The following is a 17,658-nucleotide window of genomic DNA, read 5'->3' as shown; positions in this document are numbered from 1 at the left end:
GTAATTAGTTCATTATTACTTCAATATAATGTTGATTCAACAGCATATTCAAAGGTTTCATACTGCACATTAATTTTGAGTCCCTAACCAATGATACAGTTCTTGCTGTTGGAATATATTTTATGTTAAACAGCTCTACTCTTCAGTGACAATTAGTCATTGTAATAACTATAGCTTTTTAATCTCTTTTGGAATGTCAACATCAAGGTCAAGATCTAATTTCACTTAAGATGGTGGTGAGCTGCCTTTTTGAACTGCTGCGGCCACTGTGGTGAAAATGCTTTTAATTTTGGGATAAATAAAGCCAGTCAAGAGAGTAAAATAGAGCTGAGAAGAAAAAAAGACAACAGATTTGTCCTCATTCTGGTGGAAAGGTCAGACAGCATCTCTCCACAGATGCCGCCTGAGCTGCTGAGTATTTCTAGTATTTGGTTTCATTTTAGTACATCACAGGTGCCAGGGTGTTAACAAAAGCAAGAAGCAGGCTGATCATGGAAAGTTCAGGGGAAAAGGTAAAAAGGAAAACTGAGGAAAGAGGTGTTTGAAGAAATACAGGCAGCAAATATTATAGGAAATTCAAAAATATTCTGTAGGTCTCAGAAAAAGCAGAGTTGTACAAAAAGATTATGGTGGACAGAGTCCTAATCGGAAATCTATTCAATGGAGGAAAGGCATGACTAAAATACTCATTATCATTCTTTGCCAAAGAGGGAGATGCTGTTGTAGACTAACAACAGTAAGCTACTGGATGGGAACAAAAATGAAGGAGGCACAACAAGAAAGGCTGCCTGCATTGACAAGTGGATGGATCACTTCATTCAGAGAAATGTATAGATTTAATGATGTTTGGCTGACAATTGAAAAATGCAATTTTACATTATTATTCAAGAAATGGGCAAGATAATCTCAACAAATACAGTTCAACTCCACTGTGGAAAGTAGAAGTTATCAGAGCCAAAATTAATAGTCCTTCGGGAAAATGCAGGCTGACCTTCCCAAAAGGCAAATCATGTCTCTGATAAGGTCATGCAAAGTTAATAGGAGAAAAATAGTTTATATGTGAACTTCCAAAATAAGTCTGATGAGGTGCCATATCAAGATTGTGGGCTATGAAAAAAAGGAGGAGCAGTGAGAGAACATTAGCTAAGCAACTAGAAGCAATGTGCAGCAATGAACAGGAATCAGTCCTAGAAACACCATTTCAACTAATACTGGCTAATGACTTGGACACGAGGAATCATTTTCACATCTGTGGATGACAGAATTTAGTGGTGCAGAGGTGAATTGTAACAATTTATCCTTAAAGACGTTGGTGGAACAGGAAGATAGAAAAATTAAACTTAATGTAAAGTGCTACAGACCCACAGGAAAAATAAGTGGCAATATACTCTAGGGCATTGGTTTTCAACCTTTGTTCACCCAGAGACCATCTGAAGTATTCGTGGACCATCTACCACAAGGTCATGGATCACCAGTGGGGATAGGGTATTGGTGAGCTTGGGGCCCTTTCCTCATCAAATTTACAATCTTGATTTACACATTACTTACTATTATATCTGCAATATTCTCTCTGTCATTTATGAACCATCTATTACAGAAATACTAAATGAGGACAAGATTTTAAAAAGGAGTCCCAGGTCTGAGCAAGCTGTGGGTGTATGTGTTTAGTTTGTTAGAAGTGATTAAAAATATATGTAGTATCCTGAGCATTATAAAAGCAGATACAACTATGAGGAAGGCAAGGTGAATATTTTTTTAAAAAGTTTTGCAACAACCATAGCAGTGTCTTATTGTGGATTCTACATTTCCAAAAAGATGTGAAAACCTCAGAGTACAAAAAGCTGTGACGAAGTGATTCCAGGGATGAAGGGGTTTAGTTTTGTGAAGCAGGGTTGTTTGCCATTTGAACTGAAGAAGCTGTGAGGAGCTATTTAAAATAACGAAGAGTATAGGCAGAATAAACAGAGGTGGAGTCAAAGTTCAAGAGGCACAGAATGAAGATGATAAGCTGAAGAATTAAGAGAAAAGCAAGGATATTTTGTAAGTAGCTTGGAACATACTATCAGAAATTAGTCGTGAAGGCAGACTAAATTGCTGTATTCAAAAGGGAGCTGGGTATGTAAAAATAAAAAGAAACTTGGAGAGAGAGTGGGCAAAGTTGTGATAGCTTGATTCTCTTACACAGAGTCGACGTGGAACACCATGACAAGAGTGGCCTCTTTCTGGTGATTCTGCATTGCTGAATGAATTATGTAATTCTGACCCAAGAAACAGAAAGGAACCAGCAGACGATAGATTTCCATGCCACCCAGGGGGCCCTTTTAAGATTTAATTCAGTGCTATTATGTTACTCAGTGGTGGATATATTTATCTCTGAAGCAGTACACCACACTGGTATAGAATGAAAAAAGCATGGCACATGATTCAAAGAAACTTTTCTGAATTGAGATGCTGCCCCAAGCTCTGGAGATTGATACCAATGACCAGGCAATGAAATAATATCTTGCAAGCAAGGATTGTAGAAAATGCATCTAACAGTAAATCCAACAGATCAAATTTCTGCAGCTATAAAGGTCCTTCAGTTAAATAAGATAAGCAGTTAGCCTGAAGTGAAAGCAACATTTTAATGACCTTCTTATGTCAAAAATGAATGCAAATACCATTTAAAGGAACACAGATTCATTCATTGAATAGTTAAGGAAAATTATTAGGCTTGAGGCTGGGAGCATGGATTCGAGATCCACAAATAGGTGTTCACCAAGGTCAAAATAGTTCCATAGAAGGAATAAGTTTCCATCATGAGGCTTCTAGGGACAATTTAAAAAGATGGATGATGATTTGATAAAGAAATAGGTGGAAGGTGTGGGAAAAGGATTAAAGGAGAAAAATCAACATTGCCAACAAAGCAACATCTTTAAGGATAAAAATACAATGCTGGAGGACCTCAGCAGGTCAAACAGTGTACTTAATATAGCATAGATAAAGATAATATCATCAATGTCGAGCCTGTCAATAGAGAAGAAAAAATGTGTTCGGGCACTTGCCTGCATTTTTTCATACCTTGATGTTAAATGTCAGTTATGCATCTTTATCTTTGCTATATACAGTACACGTTTTGACCTGCTGAGTTTCTCCAGCATTGTGTTTTTACTTCAGCCATGATGTCTGCAGACTTTTGTTTTATTTCCATCTTTAAGGGCAAATTGTCTTTCTTGCTCACACAGAAATAATGTCTTCTACTTGGTGCTCAAAGGATGCTGGTTCTGGGGCATATATTCACAGGAAAAATTATTTTCCCCCACCCCTCCTCATGAGTACTGACTGATACAAGATACCTTACTGTAAAGAGTTCCATATCAAACAAAGTGCATGGAGCCAAATAATGCAATACATCCTTGCATTTCGAGTTTTGCAACCCATTCTGAATGCAAGATACAAGTCAGTTTTAAAATTTCCAGGTGAATCTGGGTGAGAGCGAAATCAATTTAAATTCAGATGAATAATACTGCTGAGCTGGTAAGATGTCAAGAGAAATGGCAGATGGCATTTAATCCTAAAAATGTGTGATAATATATTTTTGGAAGACTAAGAATGTTAGGATGTGCTCAATGAATGCCAGGGCTTAGAATGTACTGAGGGATCTTGGTGTACATGCACGAGAAAACCTGAAGGCGGCCGCAGGCAGTCAAGGTGGTTAATATTATAAACGTTATACTTGCTTCAATAGTCAGGGCATAGTATTAGCACAGGGATGTTATACAATTAATGAACTCTCAACCATACCCAAACTCATGCTATGAGACACAAAGTCAGAATTTAGGCCAATATAGGAAAGAGGTTGGGAGGGAAGATGATTATCAAAGAAATTTCTGTCCAGTTCTGAACACAGAAAATCAAAATAAGACTTTGTCAATTATACTGGGTATTAGATTGCAACCTAATCCATTGACTGCTATTTTTGGAATTATAGTTCCAGAGGTGGGTTGAGTTCCCACCTCTGCACATCAGGTTGTAGCCTTTACTACACTGTTGGCCAGAAGAGCCATTATATTTAAATGGAAAGATCCTAATTCACCTACTTTGATGTGATGGTTCTCAAGTTATATCATATAACATATAACCATATAACAATTACAGTACAGAAACAGGCTGTTTAAGTTTAGAAAAAGTTAGACATTTGAAGAGACTTTAGTCCTTTCGTATGAGTTCATTTGTATTTTGATTTTACCTTCAAACTGTTCTGGATTTCTGTTTTTTTTTTAAATTGGCAAGGACCAGATAAATAGTTTGTACTGAAGTGTAAACTCTCAATTTAGGCCGCCCACCCTTTTCTTTTGTTTATTTTGGTAGGTGAGATGGGGGTTTTAACAATTTTTTTTTTCTTTTGAATTTTCCAAATTGAGGAGAAAGGGACAATACTGTTCAACATGTTATAATGTTATACATTCTATTATGTATTGCAATATATTGATGTTTCTGTTTTTAATTGTTCGATTCTGTATTCTAATCTCCTTGTGTATTGTTTACTTATAAAAGTCTGAAAAAGAAAGAAAATAAAAATCTCTGCATGCTGTACTCGAGTTAAAATTAACCCTCGGGTCTTGCCAAGTCAACAAGTAAATGTCACTAAGAAGATATATCTATGTGGTATCTTTAATACAAAATTGCATCCCAATATCCTTTTAGGACAATCTGATTAAAAACTCACATTAAATAGAAACATTCACAATCACTCATTTAGATGAAATTTTTTTAAAATTACAAATAAAACCAGGGACTGTTTGATAAGATAATATTGCTTTATAGTAAATTCTGATTTAGCCTTGCAGAAATAGTCATTAAGTAATCAGCATAAAATATCAAAAACCAACATGTCATATTGCAAAACAGGTATATCAAGCAAATGTTGTCATTTATATTTTTAATTCAGCATTACTACATGTTAAATAAGTGGCTGTAAAGGAACTGCTTTCTAAAATATTTATAGCAAAATTTCAAAATGGTAGCTTGAACACAGAGAACAGTGCCCACATCAGGAAAAGGATCACAAGATGCTTTTACTGTTCCTCTTCCCAAATCCTATCTAGGGTTGGGAACAATACAAGGTGGCTCTGGCAGACAAGGTGAAGTAAAATCTCAAAGGCCTCTGATAGATATATTAACAGCAAAAAGACAGCAAGGAGCAAAATTGATCCTATTGAAAACCAGACTGCTCATCTATGCATGGAGCCAAACGAGGGGAGATATCTTACTTTTTTTGCATCTGTATTTACTTGGGAGACAGGCCCAGAGTTTATAGAAGTGCTTGCTGTCTTGAGGCAAAAAAGGGAGGATAAATCCCCAGGGCCTGTTAAAATATTCCCTCGACCATGAGGGAGGCTCATATAGTAAGTTCAGCGGACCCGAGCAGAGACATCCTTACCCAAGAGGTGTTGGAGAATTGGAAGAAAGCTAATGTTGTTCTAGAAAGGATCTAAGAATAATCTGGGTAATTATAGGTTGGTGAGCATGGAAGGTATTCTAAGAAACTGGATATACAAGTAGTTGGTTAGACGGGATCTGATTATGGATAGTCAAAATGGCTTTGTGCATGGTAGGTCATGTCCCAAGATTTTTTTCAAGGAGGTTACAAAAATCTTAATGAAGGAAAGGCAATGCATGTTGTCTGCATGGACTTCAGTAAGGCCTTTGAGAAGGTCCCACTTGGGAAGTTTGTTAATAAAGTTCAGTCGCATGGCATTCATGAAGAGGTAGTAAGATGGATTAGCCTTTAGATTTGATGGAGAAGCCAGAGGATAGTAGTGGATGATTGTCTCTGTGACTGAGGCCTAAGATAAGTGGTGTGCCTCACAGATTGGTACTGGGTCCATTGCTGCCATCCACACCAAAGATCTGGATGATAATATGGTAAATTGGATCAACAGATTTACAGATAACCCTAAGATTAGAGGTGCAGTGGACAGCAGGGAAGGCTTTCAAAGCTTTCAGCAGGATCTGGAAAATGGGCTACAAAATGGCAGATGGAATCTAATGTAGACAAGTGTGAGGTGTTGCACTTTGAGAGGTTGAACTCGGGTGGGACTTTCAAGATAAATAGGTACAGGAGGGATCTGGGAAACATACATAATGGCATCACAGGTAGATAAAGTTGTAAAGAGAGATTTGGCAATTGGCCTTCATAAATCAAAGTATTGAGCACAGGAATTGGGATGATATGTTAAATTTGAGTACGACATTAGTGAGGCCAAATTTGGCCTATGTGAGCAATTTTGGTAACCTATCTACAAGAAAGATATCAATAAGATTCAAAGCCAGGTTGAGTAGCTGAGATATAAGGAAAGGTTGAATAGGTTAGGATTGTTCCCTGGAGCATCAGAAAATAAGGGGAAATTTGATAGAGGTATTCAAAATTGAGAGGGGTAATAGACAGGGTAAATGTAAGCAGGCTTTTTCCACAGTGGTCAGATGAGCCAGAATGAATGGATATGGGTTAAGGGTGAAAGGTGAAATGTTTAAAAGGAACTTCACCACTTGGAGTGGTAAGAATGTGGAAGAAGCTGCCAGTGGAAGTGGTGGATGTAGGCTCAATTTCAAAATTTAAGAATAATTTGGACAGCTGCATGGGTGAGAGAGGTATGGAGGGAATGTAGTCCAGGTGCAGCTCAATGGGACCAGGTGAAATAATAATTCCTTTTACTATATTTTGACATGGCTTATATATTTCATTGGGGAAAAGCTCTAAGGTTGGAAAATAAGTAGGGGAGGAGAAATGAGGTGGTGGTAAGAGGGAAGAGGAAAAATGGTAGGGAAAGTGCTGGAATTAAGGATGCCATTACATAATACCCAGAGTCATCATTTTAATGAAAGAAAAATCATGTTTGGCATATTGGAGCTCTTCAAGGATGTGACATAGAATAGATTAAGGGATCAGTATTGGGAGCATTTTTGCATTTTTAAAAATCCTATTTCAGGTTTTAGGGATCACCAGCAAAACCAACATTTATTGGTGCTCTTTAAATGCCTTTGTGAAGATAGTGGTGAGCTGCCTTCTTGAAATGCTGAAGTCTTTCAGGAAATGTTGGGGCACTTCAGGATGTAGGAACAACAACTTGTTGCCAAGTCCATATGTTGGAAGAGAACCCGCAAATCAAGCATATTCTCACATGCCTACTGCCCATGTTCTTTTTGGTGATATATCACAAGTTTGGGTTTCTGCAGTCAGAGGGACTGGACTGAATCAATGTGGTACAGTTCATAGACTGTGCATACGATAACCATTATGGCATGGGGCACATATTCAAGAGAATTGCAGCTTATGGAATTGGAGATAATATATTTCTTGGATAGAAATCTGCTTTGAGAAATTCAAAGAACATGGAGAGAATTTATTTTTTCAAAATGGTTGAGTACAAAGGGATCATGCTTGGGTCCCAGCTCCACTCACGAGCTACAGATACTGTTTAACAAAGGGTCCAAATATCACATCGCCAACTTTGCTACTGATTCAAAATAGCTGGAGAATAAATGGAAAGATGAGATCACCTACTCTGGTGGACAAAAAAAGCAAAACTTTTGCTTTAAAAGTAATGACAACTGGGAAATTATGATATTCAAAATGAACTCAGGGATCCTTAAGCACAATCTCTGAATGCCAACAGGCAGATGTAGTAAGGCAAGAGATATATTGCACTTTATCATGAGCGAATTTCTTAATGTAATTATACAGTCTTGCCGAGACCATATACCATATGTACAACTTTGGTCTTCCTACACAAAGAAGGATATAATTTCCTAATAGGGATTGCAACAAAGGAACAATAGATTGGTTCTTAGAGGAATGCTGAGAGAGGTGGGGGGGGGGGGGGGAGAACAGGGGGTGGTGGAGGAGGAGGAGGGCCAGTGTGGGGGTGAGGCAGGAGCAGGGGGGCCGGACGAGGAGGGGCGGGGGGGCCAAAGGGGCCGGACGAGGAGGGGCGGGGGGGCCAAAGGGGCCGGACGAGGAGGGGCGGGGGGGCCAAAGGGGCCGGACGAGGAGGGGCGGGGGGGCCAAAGGGGCCGGACGAGGAGGGGCGGGGGGGCCAAAGGGGCCGGACGAGGAGGGGCGGGGGGGCCAAAGGGGCCGGACGAGGAGGGGCGGGGGGGCCAAAGGGGCCGGACGAGGAGGGGCGGGGGGGCCAAAGGGGCCGGACGAGGAGGGGCGGGGGGGCCAAAGGGGCCGGACGAGGAGGGGCGGGGGGGCCAAAGGGGCCGGACGAGGAGGGGCGGGGGGGCCAAAGGGGCCGGACGAGGAGGGGCGGGGGGGCCAAAGGGGCCGGACGAGGAGGGGCGGGGGGGCCAAAGGGGCTGGACGGTGGGGCTAATGGGGGGGGAGGGAAGGGGAAGGGGAAGAGGGGGGGAAGGGGAAGAAGGGGGGAAGGGGAAGAGGGGGGGAAGGGGAAGAGGGGGGGAAGGGGAAGAGGGGGGGAAGGGGAAGAGGGGGGGAAGGGGAAGAGGGGGGGAAGGGGAAGAGGGGGGGAAGGGGAAGAGGGGGGGAAGGGGAAGAGGGGGGGAAGGGGAAGAGGGGGGGAAGGGGAAGAGGGGGGGAAGGGGAAGAGGGGGGGAAGGGGAAGAGGGGGGGAAGGGGAAGAGGGGGGGAAGGGGAAGAGGGGGGGAAGGGGAAGAGGGGGGGAAGGGGAAGAGGGGGGAAGGGGAGGGAAGGGGAAGAGGGGGGGAAGGGGAAGAGGGGGGGAAGGGGAAGAGGGGGGGAAGGGGAAGAGGGGGGGAAGGGGAAGAGGGGGGGAAGGGGAAGAGGGGGGGAAGGGGAAGAGGGGGGGAAGGGGAAGAGGGGGGGAAGGGGAAGAGGGGGGGAAGGGGAAGAGGGAGAGGACAGGTTGAAGAGGAGAGGTGGGGGGGGCAATGGGCCGGACGAGGAGAGGCGGGGGGGGGTGGTGGCTAAATGGGTGGGAAGAGGACGGGCGGGAAGAGGAGCTGTAGGAGATGCTCAGAATTGTAGAGGCATGTACAGGTGGACGAATGCCAGGGGGTGTACAGAAAGGAAGGAGAGGAGGTGGAATAGAACGGATGAGTTGCATCTCAACAACCTGACCCAGTTCACGGGCATCCAAGCCAAGATCAGCCCAACGCCTGTCCGGTTGCCTTTCCCCCCACCTTTCCAGGTCTGTGACAGCCGGGTGGGAGGGGGTGAAATGGAGAGGCGACCTGTCAGCCCACGCCTCCTACCCTTCCCTCCCGCAGGCACAACTCCGGCTACGTGGCAGCCGATCCGAGCTGGCGAAAGAAGGCGGGAGAGGGAGGAGGCCCCCGACCCCCTTCTCTCCAGGCTCAGTATTCCTTCCCACCGACCCTCTGGTTCACTCGGCAGCCCCCGGGCTCCCTGGCACCCAATGCCCTGGGCCGGAGGCCTCAACTCCCCTCGGACCTGCTCGTGGCACTCACCTCAGCGGGTAAGGGCGTGTTGTCGGCGGCGGCCCGGAGCTCGGCCACGCTGCGCCGCTGGCTGTCGGTGAGTGGGGCGCTGGGCTCCGGGCCGTGCTCCCACAGCGCCAACTGCTCCCAGCTCCGAGCCTCACTCACCTCCGCCATTCTGTTCCGGGTTTTCCCTCCCCTCCCGGACCTGACCCCGGAAACTTTCCATCTGCTGCCAGCTCCGCCCTCGCTCGGCCTCACTGATCCGGGCATTGGCTTTGGAAGGAGCGTCATGTCTAGGATCCCCCGGGGTCCACACGCAGAAACAGAATGGATTGCCGTGGACGTGTCACGAAATGCGTTGTTTTGCGGCAGTATCCCGGTGCAAACATTTATATAAACCACCTTACAAAGTAAATAGGGTCAGAAAGAGACAAAAGTCCTTTGATCATTCAGGAATCTGGTGGCAGCGCGGAAGAAGCAGTCCTAGTGCAGCTGAGTGCTCGTCTTGACCTTTCACCCCCTCCCATGGTACCAGGCATTCGGACCAGCAAGGTTCTTCTGTGTATGAAAGCCTCTCGTTCCCTCGGCTTGTCTCTGTGGTTACTGGTAGTGGCCTACACATTTCCACACCAGACAGTGATGCAACCAGCTGTGGCACTATCAATTAGATCCAACAGACCTGAAGTCGAGATTAATAGGCTTTAATTGCTATATCCTTATAGGAATGTCTTGTATGCTGTTGGCCTGATTCCAAGGCAGTACTGAGGGTGGGGATGGGGCTGTACCACCTTTATTAGGAATCCTGAGGGGGAGGAATTGCAGTGTCAGGGACAGCCAACCAGTACAATTCATGTATTACAATGTTCCACCACATTCACCCTTCTTCTGAAACAAAGTCCGCAGTGTGAAGTGTCAGAGTCCATTCAGAGTACATTCGGAGTCTACAGGTTCAGCCTGTCCAGTGATTTCATCCATTGAATTGACCATCGCAGTGCTGGCTGTGGTGTAACTATTGGGTCCTGGGCAGTGCTCTGCAATTTGGGTAGCTGAACAGAATCAGTTGGGGCTGGTTTGGGGGGGGGCGGGGTGTGGTTTGGGGCAGTGCAACTGGTGCAAATGATGGGGCCGTATATCGAACTGTGTCCCTGGTAGTCTTGGGGGGAGGGGGTTACTGGTCGGTCCAGCAAGTGCCTCAGTTGCGGGGGCTCCTGCGTGTTCCAGGACCTGGACAGAGACTGTGTCTCTCCACCCATCCTGGTACTGCATATAGGATTGCTGGGGGTTCGTGTGGAGGAGGTGGACCTTCTCGATCAGGGGGTCTGCTTTATGGTCTCTGGTGTGTCTCCGGAGTAGCATAGGCCCTGGGGTTGTCAGCAAGACAGGTAGCGTGGTTCCCCACGCCGACCTCATGGGGAAGGAGAATAATTTCTCTTCTGGGGTAGCATTTGTTGCAGGTCAAAGGAGGGACCTGGTGGCATGGAGCACCTCTGGTCAGATCTCTTGCCACTGAGAGTCAGGCAGCCCTTTTCACTTGAGGGCCAGGAGGACTGCCTCCAAATGGTGCTGTTCTCCCTTTCTACCTGGCCATTACTTTGGAGGTTATAGCTAGTGGTCTTGCTCATGGCTATGCCTTTGGCCAGCAGGTATTGGCGCAACTCCTTGCTCATGAATGAGGACCCCTGGTCACTGTGGATGTAGCTGGGGTATCCAAAGAGCATGAAGAGGTGATGCAGGGGCTTAATGACTGGCTGTAGTCTTATCTGGGCAGGGGATAGCAAACGGGAATCGTGAGTATTCATCAACAATGTCAAGAAAATACACATTCCAGTTCGTGGAGGGAAGGGGTCCCTTGAAGTCCATGTTTAGACATTTGAAGGGGTGGGAGGCCTTGATCAGGTGAGCTTTCTCCGGCCTGTAGAAGTGCGGCTTGGACTCCACGCAGACAAGGAAGCTGCGGATCACCTTCCTGATATCCTCAACCTAGTATGGGAGGTTGTGGGCTCTCACAAAGTGATAGAGCCTGGTGGCAGAGGCTGTTGTGAAGGGCTTGGAGGTGGTCTGCTTGCAGGTTGGCACAGGTACCCCGGGACAGGGCATCAGGAGGCTCATTGAGCTTCCCAGGCCAGTACAAGATCTCGTAGTTGTAGGTGGACAGTTCAATTCTCCACCTAAGGATCTTGAAATTCTTAATTTTTCCCCACTGTTTATTGTTAAACACGAATGTGACTGCACATTGGTCAGTCAGCAGGGTGAATGGTTTTCCAGCTAGATAATGCCTCCAGTGGCACATAGCTTCCACTATGGCCTGGGCCCCTTTCTCAATGGCTGAATGCTGGAATTTGGGGCCCTGGGAGAGTACAGGAGAAAAATGCCACTGGCCTGCCTGCCTGGTTAAGCTTTGGCAGCCAGGGCAAAGTCGGATGCATCGCTCTCCATGTGGAATGGGAAGGATTCATCTATGATGTGCATCGCCACCTCGGCAATGTCGCCTTCGATGCAACTGAACACCGCTTGGGCTTCCACCGACAGGGAAAAAGTGGTCATTTTTACCAGAGGGTGGGCTTTGCTGCATAATTAGCGACCCATTTTGCATACTATGAAAAGGACCCCAGGCACCTTTTCAGGGCCTTGAGGCTATAGAGGAGTGGGAGCTCCAGCAGGGGCCACATACGCTCAGGGTTGGGTCCAATGACTTCATTCTCTACCATGCATCCTAGTATAGCCAGACATGAAGTGCGGAACATGCATTTCTTCGAGTTATACATAAGGTTTAGGGCTATAGCTGTCTGGAGGAATTTTTGCAGGTTAGCGTCATGAGCACAGATGATCATGTTGTTCAGTCCATTTCTCTCTGGAAGACTGAAACTCCATTCATGACTCCAGAGAGGACCCTGAGGAAATGGTAGAGGTGGCTGTCCACCTCAAATGCCATGTATGGGCTGTCCTCTGGGTGGATTGAGAGCTGATGATAGGCCAACTTAGGTCAATGGTGGAGAAGTCCTGGTGATGGTCAATTTCATTCACCATGTTATCTATGGGGCGAGGGGGTAGGCGTCTAAGAAGATGAACCAGTTGATGGTCTGGCTGTGGTTTATGACCATCCTGTGCTTCTCCCTGCTCTTTACCACCACTGCCTGTGCTCTACAAGGGCTGATGCTGTGCTCTATATGCCCTCGGTCAGAAGTCATTTAACCTCAGCCTTGATAAAGGTTCTGTCCCCAGGGCTGTATTGCCTGCTCTTAGTTGCCACAGGCTTACAGTCAGGAGTGAGGTTTTGGAACAGAGGGGCAGTGGGACCTGGAGGGTGGACAGACCGCAGATCATAATCAGGTCTTCGGGTTGCTGATTAGCTGTATTGGCTGTGTTTGGGAAGATGGGTGGGTGGTTTAAAAGTTGGTTATTATGGACCATGAGGGAAAGGTGGGGGCTGTCATATTCCATCAGAACACTTTTAAGTTGGCACTGAAAGTCCAGCCCCAGTATGACTGGTGCACAGAGCTGTGGCATAATGAGCAATTTAAAATTCTTGTACTTGGTGCCACCCACAGTAAAAGTTTCTGTGCAGCTACCACAGATTTCGGTAAAGTGGGACTTGGAACCCAACAAGATTTTACACTGGACTGCGGTCACTTTGTGGGAGCGCTGTACAGTACCCAGGTGTATAAAACTCTCGGTGCGTCCTATGTTGAACAAGCAATTTGTAATGCGGCTGTTTACCTTGATGTCATGTTGGACCTTGCTAATTGATATAGGCTACTCTGATCCATAATGATAGATACCACTGTCAGCCCATTTTCTGACTCACTGCCGCTGTTTGTGTGCATTGGCGATCTCCAAGATGTTATCCCTAAAGATGGCTGCCCCCACGGTTCACCCACGGTTGCTGTCGGAAGTGAAGCCAGAAGTGACATTGACCTGAGCCATTGATTCCAGGTTCCCACTTCTCTGTTCTCCGCAACTGGAAGCGGAGCCAGAAATGACGTGGCCCAAGATGGCGATGGCTGCTGCCTGCACACGGCATTGCAAGGGGAAAGCCTGGACCTATATACCCTTTCATAGTGTCCTTTTCTTCTGTAGCTGGAGCAGGTCGTGCTTCTGGCTGGGCATTCTTCCATGGGTGTTTCGTCTGGCCATAGTAATAGCACTTCAGGGGCTCAGCGATACCAGCTACTGTTTGGGTCCCCTCATCCCAAAATGGCGATGCCCGTGCTCCCCATGTGATGGCTGTGTTGCTGGAGGAGTAAACCTTGCGTTCTGTTGGTCTGTCTCTAGTGATTTGGTGAGATTGACCATGCCCTGCAGGGTCTGATCGCCCTTCTTCAGACCTGAAGCTGGCCACACATGTGTCCATGATCAGGTCCTCCTGGTAGATGGCTGCCTTAATATCAATGCAGCCACAAGTTCACCCCAGCTTCCGCAAGGGCTAAATGTATTCATCAACAGACTCACGAAGTGCTTGTTGATGGCTGACCAGGAGGTATCTGGCGTAGATTATGTTCTTCGGTGCCTGATACTGCTGTTACCGGAGCCCGATAGCGCCCGATACTGCTTTTATCGGAGCCCGATAGCGACTGAGTAAGTGTCACAGTCCCTAATCATCTGGAAAATGGATTGGCTGACCTGTGCAAACATCTGGTCTCTCTTGTCGACTTCTTTCTGAATATCGTGTAGCCTCATAAAGGTGATCAGGCACTGCAGCCACTGGTCAAATTTTACGGAGGCCTCTGAATATTTAGGGTAAGTCTCCAGCTTCTCCGCTTGAATAGCCTTGTCCATGGCATGAAATGTATAGCAATTAAATTAGACCCGACAGACCAGATGTTGAGATTAATAGGTTTTAATCGCTATAAACGTGCAGGCATAGCTTACGAGCTGTTAGCCTGATTCCCAAGCAGTACCGAGGGAGGGGATTGGGTGGTACTGCTTTTATTAGGAATCCTGAGGGGGAGGAGTTACAGTATCAGAGTGGGCCAACCTGTACAATGCATGTATTACAGTGTTCCACCACATCAGCCAAAATGCTTTTCATAGCACACCTGTAGAAGTTCCAAGAGTCTTTGGTGACATACCAAATCTCCTCAAACTCCTTAAAAAGGCTGGCAAGCCTTCCTCATGATTGCATCAACATGGAGGCTCCTGGAGTAATAAGTAATAATAAAGGTTTCACCAAAAAACATTTTGAAAAAAACTCTATTTAGTAAACTCCATTCTGCTGTTAGGCTTGCTACAGAACAATTTATTAGATGAGATTTGAAAATTGTGATGCTGTTGATTAGAAAATGTGGAATGGGCATTTCTTTTATCTGTTGATACTATTGAGCAGATATTTTAAAGTGCAAAATTAGTCACTTTTTTATGATTGCCAGCAATGAAAGTTGTTGCAATTTCTCTGTGGTTGCTTTGAATCAATGCAAACCAGATGCCAGGGGATGAGCAAGGTCATGGGCTTATTTCTTTAGAATCAGTGGTTCTCTAACTTTTTTGGTCTAAGGCCCACCTGGTTTCCAGTCTAACATGCCATGGCCCACTAGTGGCAATGACTGAGCAATGTTTTCAAGTCAAAGGCAGCTGAATAAGAAACACATCTTTATATAATTTAAAGCATTTTATTTAACTGTTTTTAAAGACTCACATGGAAACATGCCACAGCACACTGGTTGAGAAGCACTGCATTAGATGTACTGCATGACAAACTGAGCATTTCCAGCATTTTCTGCTTAATTTCAGATGTGTATCATCTGTAGAATTCACCCCTTCACAATTTGGGACCAATGTTTGCAACTGTGCGGATTCAATTGAATATATCCCCCTCAGTACAGACTCTTGGTCCTCCCGACTGTGGAGATTGGTTTCTCTGAGCTCTTTCTCAACTCATAAACCCTATACAGGCAAATCCTGCTATATGCTATTTTAATTAGTGCAAAATTAAGTTACCGCAACTTGGAAAACCATGACCATTTTCTGTTTTACATGTATAATTATTTAGTTACTGTGAGATCTGAAGAAGACTTTTCACAACAAGAAAGAAGTGAACAATCATTCTGAAGAGACCTTTCCTGAATTTCTGCAAAATCTGCCAAGGCTTGCTACTTATTGGGTTGTCTTTCCATTCACTGCACTCAGGAAAGAACCAAAAGCAGCATTTGCTGAGTCTTGCAAGTAACTGGGGCCACAGCTAATTGATTACTGGCTCTATTCCTCTCTCACCTCTCTCTATCTCTTTCCTTCTTGCTTCAAATTTGAATAACCTCAAAGTGACTCCCCCCTCTGGAAAGGATCCAATCATCTGACAGATGCTGCAATGATTATGATCATAATTATATACTGACGTACACTCCCACCCAACTAATTTCTGTAATTTTGCAAGTTGTTATTTGTGAAAATTTTTTATATGCCTCGCTGAATGTATCTGCCACCATGTCGTGCCGCAAGCAAGCTAAACGCCAGCATCTCAAGTCAGACGAGGAAGCAGTGGCAATATTTTCTCAAAAATTTAAGTACTGTATCATAATTATTTTTATTAACCTTAACAGTTTTGGCATTATATGCAGCTAAAAATTGTTTTCAAAACATATTTTTACAGGTCTTAATGGATGACCTGAAAGATCAGGAATTCATTGTAATTATTCCCATTGATTCTATGAATCGCTTAAGGCAAATTCATTTTAAATGAGTGAAAATTGGGATGAATTAATTGCATAAAGCAGGGTTTGTCTGTAATTGCCATTGTCTTTTAATGTAGTAGTTGACAATGACTTGGAGCTCAGCCTCTGAACACATCTGAAAATAAGTTTTAGTCAATACATAACAGCCGATCTGCTGAAGTGAAGATGATCTACTATACTCCCTCTCCACCAAGCTAAATATTGTTCAAACTCCATCTTCAAATTTCTTAACAATACAACAGTTATGGGCCAGGTGTCTAATAAAGTCAGAATACAGAAAAGAGATTGTGGCATGGTAATATCCTCTCTATCAACATCAGTAAGATGAAGGGGATGATCACTGACTTCAGGAAAGGGGGCAGTCAATTTAATGCTGCTGAAGTCAAAAGAATAGAAAGCTTCAAGTTTTTAGGGACAAATATCTCCCATGACCTGATATGGGAAAATCACACTGGCACAACCTACAAGAAAGTACACAAATACCCCTCCTTTTCAAGATGGCAAATTTCTACAGATATGTGGTGGAAAGTGTGCTGACTGGCTGCATCACAGTCTGGCATAGGGACATAAATACCCCTGAGGATAAAGCCCTCCTGTGGTGATATGTAATTACACCACTAGGGCACCAGGGGTCATCCCGGTGTCCTTGTAGATAAAGCAGTCCAGAGCTACAATCTAGCCTTCCAGGTTTGTCTTGCAGAGAAATAAGACCTTTTAGTGTACATATTAGTTTATTAAAGCTGTCTTATACTCGCACTACTGGTGTGGTTATTGTCAGTACACCTCCAAAAGGTAGTGGTCTCAGCCTAGGACTTTACAGGTTAAGCCCTCCCCACTATTGAGTACATCTACAGGGAACATTTGCTGTCAGAGGTTAGCAGCAATCATCCAAGACCAACACCACCCAGCATATGCTCTGTTCTTTCTACTGTCATCAGGAAAGAAGTATAGGTGCCACAGACTCACACCACCAGGTTCAGGAGCATCTGCTACCCCTCTACTATCAGACTCCTCAACAACAAACTCAATCAGGGACTCATTTAAGGACTCTTTCTTGGGCACTTTATTGATTTTCTTGCTCTCCCTGTATTGCAGTTTGTTTACAGTTGTTATCTGTTTTCAGTTCTTTTGATTATTTACATGTTCATACTGTATGCAGTTTATTGTTTGCACTACCACTTAGTGGTAATTCTGCCATGCCCATAAGAAAAAGGAATCTCAAGGTTGTAGGTAATGTCGTGTATGTACTCTGGCAATAAATCTGAAATCCCCTTTGTCCCTCAATAACTTCCATACGCACACCACCAAGAGCATACTTGCCAGATGCATCACAGCATAGTCTGGGTGCTGCTCTGCCGAAGGTTGCAAGGTAGTGAATGCAGCTCAAAACAATACCAAGTCCCTCCCACCCCACGGATTCCATCGACATCTCTTTCTGCTAAGGAAAGACCCATTGCACCCAAAATACCCTCTCTTTTCTATCCTCCCATCAGGGCGAAGACATAAGAGCAGGGAAACACGAACCAATAGGCTCAAAAATAGTTTATTTCCTGCAGTCATCAGGCTTCTGAATGAACCCCAGAAC

The 17,658-nt window shown here is 44.8% G+C and overlaps 1 protein-coding gene across 3 annotated transcripts in view; it reads right to left on the bottom strand.

Moving 5' to 3' along the window:
* cog3 (component of oligomeric golgi complex 3) overlaps window positions 1-9,647 on the bottom strand; it is a 79,332-nt gene extending 69,685 nt beyond the window's left edge. Inside the window, exon 1 of one of the 3 annotated variants that reach the window (XM_069889646.1) lies at window positions 9,436-9,647. In XM_069889646.1, coding sequence (XP_069745747.1) covers window positions 9,436-9,582 — 147 coding nt within the window. In that variant the 5' untranslated portion in view covers window positions 9,583-9,647. The remainder of the gene's footprint in view (window positions 1-9,435) is intronic. The other 2 variants (XM_069889645.1, XM_069889644.1) reach the window with 2 other exon arrangements.
* Between the last annotated feature and the right edge of the window lie 8,011 nt (window positions 9,648-17,658).

This window comes from Narcine bancroftii, chromosome 7 (genome assembly GCF_036971445.1).
Source record: "Narcine bancroftii isolate sNarBan1 chromosome 7, sNarBan1.hap1, whole genome shotgun sequence".
NCBI classification, from domain to species: Eukaryota; Metazoa; Chordata; class Chondrichthyes; order Torpediniformes; family Narcinidae; genus Narcine; species Narcine bancroftii.
This window is presented reverse-complemented; position numbering and strand designations above follow the sequence as displayed.